Source organism: Loa loa (genome assembly GCF_000183805.2).
Source record: "Loa loa unplaced genomic scaffold supercont3.261, whole genome shotgun sequence".
In the NCBI taxonomy this organism is placed as follows: domain Eukaryota; kingdom Metazoa; phylum Nematoda; class Chromadorea; order Rhabditida; family Onchocercidae; genus Loa; species Loa loa.
In genome coordinates this window covers 47,331-53,281 of record NW_018108441.1, presented here as the reverse complement: position 1 = coordinate 53,281, position 5,951 = coordinate 47,331, and the positions used below count along the sequence as shown (strand labels likewise).

The 5,951-nt window shown below is 26.5% G+C and overlaps 3 protein-coding genes across 3 annotated transcripts in view; all 3 read left to right on the top strand.

The window, feature by feature from the left end:
• Positions 1–1,376, top strand: part of LOAG_18321 (hypothetical protein) — a gene marked incomplete at its 3' end in the record, with an annotated part of 3,360 nt that extends 1,984 nt beyond the window's left edge. Inside the window, exons 2-3 of the mRNA XM_020450983.1 lie at positions 1,132–1,246; positions 1,332–1,376. Of these exons, the coding sequence (XP_020305282.1) occupies positions 1,132–1,246; positions 1,332–1,376 (160 nt within the window). The remainder of the gene's footprint in view (positions 1–1,131; positions 1,247–1,331) is intronic.
• Positions 1,377–2,285: 909 nt separating this feature from the next.
• LOAG_11921 (hypothetical protein) lies at positions 2,286–2,779 on the top strand (the record flags this gene model as incomplete). The annotated part of the gene is made up of 2 exons (XM_003147437.2): positions 2,286–2,364; positions 2,626–2,779. Coding segments are annotated over 2 exons (233 nt in total), but the record flags the coding sequence as incomplete, so codon positions are not given.
• A 224-nt stretch (positions 2,780–3,003) lies between these two features.
• The window catches only part of LOAG_18320 (hypothetical protein), a gene marked incomplete at its 5' end in the record, with an annotated part of 4,886 nt that continues 1,938 nt past the window's right edge, over positions 3,004–5,951 (top strand). Inside the window, 6 exons of the mRNA XM_020450982.1 lie at positions 3,004–3,175; positions 3,509–3,626; positions 3,842–3,908; positions 4,201–4,371; positions 4,695–4,865; positions 5,382–5,513. Coding sequence (XP_020305281.1) covers positions 3,004–3,175; positions 3,509–3,626; positions 3,842–3,908; positions 4,201–4,371; positions 4,695–4,865; positions 5,382–5,513 — 831 coding nt within the window. The remainder of the gene's footprint in view (positions 3,176–3,508; positions 3,627–3,841; positions 3,909–4,200; positions 4,372–4,694; positions 4,866–5,381; positions 5,514–5,951) is intronic.

The window sequence follows — 5,951 nt, the reverse complement described above, 5'->3', positions numbered from 1 at the left end:
GCAAATGTAAAATGAAAAGGTGTAAAAGTAAAAAAAAAGAAAAAAATGAAAAATAAAATTTTTAAATACTTACTAATCATTGCTTGTTTTCCTTTTTCTTTTCCAACTTTCTCTCTTTCTCTTTTCCTTCATTTTCTTCCTTTACTCCATAACATTTTATAGAACTTTTTGTTTTTGTTTTTCTTTTTTTTTGAAACAACTGTTTTTTTCTTTCTTTCTTTTTTATTTTCCTCCTTTCTATTTAGTTCCACACATTCATTGTTTTTTTTTTTTAGAAACAAAACAATATGTTTGTTCATTCGATTTTTTTTTGAATTATTTTTGAAAATTCTTTTTTAAAATTCCTTCTTTTCCGTCAATTTTTTGTTATTATTTTTTTTTAATAATTTCATTTTTTTATATTTTTCTTTACTTTTCACACCGAAAGAATTTTTCCTTTTTTAAATGAATGAAAAAAATGGCATAAAATGCGAATGAAATATCTGAAAAGAAACATTTTTTTCACATTTCTGTTTGCTTGCAATAAAGAAAAGAAAAATGAAATTAATTAACAATTAGAACGTTATTTTAAAAAAAAAACGTTAAGAAATTATGAAAAACCTAAAAATCTTTTTGTTCTTTTTTTTGCAACTTTTCATCGTTTGCGATATTAAAATCTCATTAATAAATTTTTATAATAATTTCTTATCAAACTATTAATTATCATATCAATCATATATTTTGTTTACATTATGATTCATCATATTTCTTCAATCTTTCTTTCCCTCCCTTCCTTCTTACATTTTATCATTGTTTAGCTATACCATTAAGCAGCTAACCTTTGATTATACATATTAATACTTCACTGTATTGATCCTTACTATTATTGATTTCTTCTTTTCTACACTTAACTCCTTTAACATCAGCTGCTAATCCTTTTTATTATCATTGGTTTATCTTTTTTTATTTCCTCTCGAAATTATCAATACATAAGAATTGATTTATCGTTTTTTTTTCTCCCCCTTCCCAAATTATTTTATAAAAATAAGAAACCTGTAAAGGCTCTGATTTCTTTTCCTCATCTATAATAATTGAAATTTCAATAAATTTTCCTCGAAATTTGATTGGAATTACTTCTTTTTTCATTTCTAGTACATTTCGTGTGTACGGTACATCAGGAAATACAACTCCTGGTAGCAGTGGTACAAGTGCACCGGTTATGGTTGATAAAATAGTGCCAATGAATTCGACAACAAATTCCCGAAAGGTGAAATAAAATCTTTTAATATATTAATTCATCAAATTATTGTTATTATTTGATTTTAAGATTTTATCAAAAAATATGCTTTTAGACCAAAGAAGACAATTGCTGTTATCATTTACCGCAATTTGATTAATTTATAAATTTTTAATTTTATGCAACATTTGAAATGTAACAAATGATAAGATTAGTGCTATAATTTGAAGCTATTTTTCTTGTTCGAACCAAACTATCACTTTCACTTCGACTTATCATCAAACCAAACATATCTTTTTTTCAGTCTTTCTTTTCTTTTTGTTATCATCATTTCAAATAAGTTTTCAAAGGAATATCGTATTCATGTTCCTCTGTTTCTACCTTATCTTTTAGTTACAAAATTAATAAACCTACATTTGAAGAAGAAAAATCGTAAAATTTGGAAAATACAATCAATTTGAAAAATACAATCGAGAAAGTTATTTCACTAATTTAACTTAAAAATATAATTGGTTCACTTTATTAATATAATTAAATCTATAAAATGTTTAATAAATGCATTGCACATCATTACCTATTCATTACTTACATCAAACTATACAACCACAGTATTGATCTTTACATTAATTAGTCTCTAAATTTAGGTCAATATTAAAATTTTGTCATCGCAAAAATAAGATCACTTTGTCAATCAATATCAATAGTTATATCAGTATGTCATATTAATATCGATAGGATTGTGTATTTGATTATTTTCCTTTTTTCCCCCGATTTGGTTTTCTTTTTTCCCTTATAAATATGATTGGACTAATCGAATATAGGCTTATTAAGTAGATAATTTGCATTTGTATTAAAAAGTTACAGTATACTTTTTGCTATTGTGTTTAACCCCGTCTAACCTAATATTTTGACTTGTTTACCTAATATCTAAACCGGTTTAACCTAATATCTAGATTTAGTGTAACATATTAATTGATTTTTCTTATCATTTAAGAATATGCTTACTTCAAATACAGTAATCAGTTTTAAATTCATGTTTATTGGGTAAATGTGTATCATTTTATGTTTTAGATGATGGTAGCTCCCCAACCGCAAAATTCATATCATCGAGAACGTAATGGTTCCAGTTATAAAAATGCAATTCCTAGGTAATCCTTTATTCGCCAATTTTTTTAAAAAAGAAATGTTAATTATGAAATCAAGAAATCACATTCGAATTTTGGAAATTAAGGAATCAAATTTTGAATTAAATTTGTATTTTATCACTGTTAATTCAACATTTTTATTTCTAACATTTCTATAAGTCTATGGAAATGTCTTTTATTCATATTTTTACTACTTCCCTTTACTTATCCGCAGATTCATAGTTTAAATATAGTTTTTAAAGTATTAAATTTTACTTATTTCAGCCAACAAAGACGACAAAGTGTGGGTGCATTGGTACCTGCATATCATATCTCATCATTTGCTGATAATTGGCAATCTCGAGATCGTGATAGTCCACCAAATGATCAGCAAATAGTTGGCAAGTATTTCAGGCAGAATAGAATTACCCAAAATTAATTCGTTCCAGTTTAAATTGCGTTGCAGTATCTTTTTTAAGTCGATCTCCTTCACTTTAAATTTAATCCATTGAATTTTATTACTTAATTTAATGTTTATATGTTTTGCTGTACTACACCATGCAGCATTTTTTTTCCAGTTCGTATATATTTTCATAAAACAATCAACTTGTCTTCCTTTTTTAATCTAAATTTAAATCTAACTTCGATAATTTAAATTTAATTATGATAAATTCAGCTGATGATCGTCGTATGAAAAATAATAATAACGATGTGCGAGTGGCAGTTTTAGAACAACGTGTACGAGAATTAGAAGCTGCTGTCATTCCAGGTCAAGCACCATCAACATCATTAGCTGCTGCTTCTTCCTTTATCATTCCTGTCATAGGTTCCAAAAGTATGTTCTTTTTACTAGTACCATTTAATATTGATTAAAATTTAACAGGATTTTGCAGTTTTCCAAGTTTAATAAAATTAATATTTTAATTTGATAATATTTGTGAATATAAAATTTTTATTAATTACTTAATGTTTTTTTTTTCGTCCATATTTGAGTGAAGGATAGATAAATAAAATTGCTGGTATGCAAATAATTCTTGAATAGTCCTTGTTTCTTTCTTCTGTAGGAGTACCAAAAGCAAGTACCATACATAAAGAAGTGAAGTACCATAAAGCACCATACACAAATTAATTGATTTAATCCTTATAAATCTAACTGATTTCCTTACAGATTCATCACGTATTCTTCGTTCAACTTCCGGTCAGTTTGTAGTTTCGGCTGCAGCAACACCAGTAACTCAACAATTGATGGCTCAGGAAGTAGTTGACAAAGAAATTGAAGTTGAAAGGTAAGAAGAAAAATTTGTAGATTAGGCGAATTTTTTGTTTTCTTACTCTTATATTATTCTCTTTTTGTTGTTGTTGGCAATACCTTTGAAATTGATTTTTTTTTTCGTGAATTTTCACTGAATTATATATTTTCAATTCAATATTTTCAATTTAAATTATTCAAAATTTAATCAATCTCAATGAAATTTCTTTCTCTATTACTTAATATTTAAAGATTGCAATCATTATTACGCAAATGTTATTCACGAATGGAATTACGGCAAGTACAATATGATGAGGAAGTTTGTTTCTGCCTGTTTTTTTTTTTGGCTGAATTAGTAAATACAATTTTTTGTTTGTTTATTTCTGCTTCTTTGTTTATCTCTTGAAAAATTCAATCACACCGTGATCTTTGACCCATAACTTGTTTTCATGTTTCTTCTTGTGAGAGAAATATTGATCTTACTTTCGTGAATGTTTGTCATATTTATTATTTTCATATCTTTCTATTATAAATTGTAGACTTTTTTAATTAAATTCAATTTCACTGTTGAAATTAAAATAAAAAGTCGAAATAATGATTGCTTTTTTCAGGTGAATGAATTTCGTCGTGAGTCTGAAGAAGCTAAATTGCAATTGACAAAAGTGAAGGCTCGATTAAGTGAACTGGAAAAGGAATGTGTTGCATATCGTGAAAAAGCAATGGCTGTTGATGCTAATCGTAACAGTACTGTTGCATCATCCTTAGAAAAGATTGCTGTTCAGGTAGATATCTTAAAATGATAATGAAAAAGTTATATATGGAAAAATAAAATGTTCCGTTGTGATGATAGGAATGACAAAAATACTAGTAATGATGATGATAATGATGATTCATATACCTCAAGCTGCATATAATAATAGTTTTCATTAATTTCATCTTCGAAATTCGAAATTATTTGGTAAATTTTTGTAAAACTTTCAAGAATTTTTCTTCCATAATAATTTGATCTGTTTTTTTTTAATTAAAGAAATGAAGGAATGAATTGAAATGCTTTACTATTTTGATTACATTTGAATGCAAAATGTACAGCTATTCGAAATTGTAGGAGCGAGAAATTGCAATGTTAAGGAATGATTTGGAACGACATATGCAACTGGTGAAAAATTTGGAGCGAGTAAAGAAGGAATATGAATTTTTGGAATTACAAAATGAAGCGCTGAATGCAAAACTTGATTCGAAGGAAGCTACTATTCGTGATCTGGAAGATAATATTCATGTAAGTTTCTGATCTTGAAAATTTTTCTCTTTTTCTCACCAATTTTTTTATTAAATTACTATGAAACGAAAAAAGAAAAATCATATATTAATATAAGGTTAGAGTAAGAAAGAATTTTGTTGCTAATTTTAATTTTGGAATTCTCGTCCTTTTCTCTGCAAACATTTTTGGTGAATTCATTTTGGGCCCAATTTGATAATGGAAAAAAAACAAAAAATTAGCTTAATCGAATGGTTTTTCCTCTCCAACTACATGTAAATGCTTTGATTTTTCTTTTAAAATTCACTAAAACTTGGAATTCCTAAAAGAAGAGTTCAGAAGAATATAAAAGAAATAACGAAAAAAAGGAAAAATCATTTGAAGAATCAGAAAAACTGACTGAAATGTTGCGAATTTGTAACATAGAGATCAATTATAAGAAAATACACGTCAAGGAAAAAATAGTAATTTAATTTTCATCTTCTAATTCAAATTTTAAATCAGAAATTTAATGGAGCTTATCACTTACTGTTATAGGCAATGAAAATGGATGCATCTCGTAAAATGGAAAGTGGTTCAGTGACACCTAAAGCGGGCGCTTTCTCATTATTCGATGTCGAACCAACGAAATTTCTCGGTACCTCAAAGGAATCGAATGTACGGGAAGCGGTATTTTTCTAATATCTTAACATTTGCAGTATCGATTATCACTTAATCGGAGGAATGTTGTATAATTTGAAGATTTTCAAGATTAGATTGAAAATTCATGGTGTCCTGATTTTGTAATTTAAAACGTAGAAAACTCCCTTTTTTCCTTGTTACATGCCTGCAAGAATATATCGGAATTATTGTAAGAAATACAAATTTAGATAATTTATGTTTAGTAGTTAGAGTAGAACGAACAATTTAAATAAGTTTGTTTTTTGTTGTGAAAAAGTTAAGATATCATCAAATCTATGATATTCTTATTGATGACCCACCAACATCATTAAATCTGTGATAATGATAATGATAAATCTATGATAATAATAATAACAACAATAATAATGATAATAGTAATAATAATAATAATAATAATAATAATAATATATATATATATATATTATA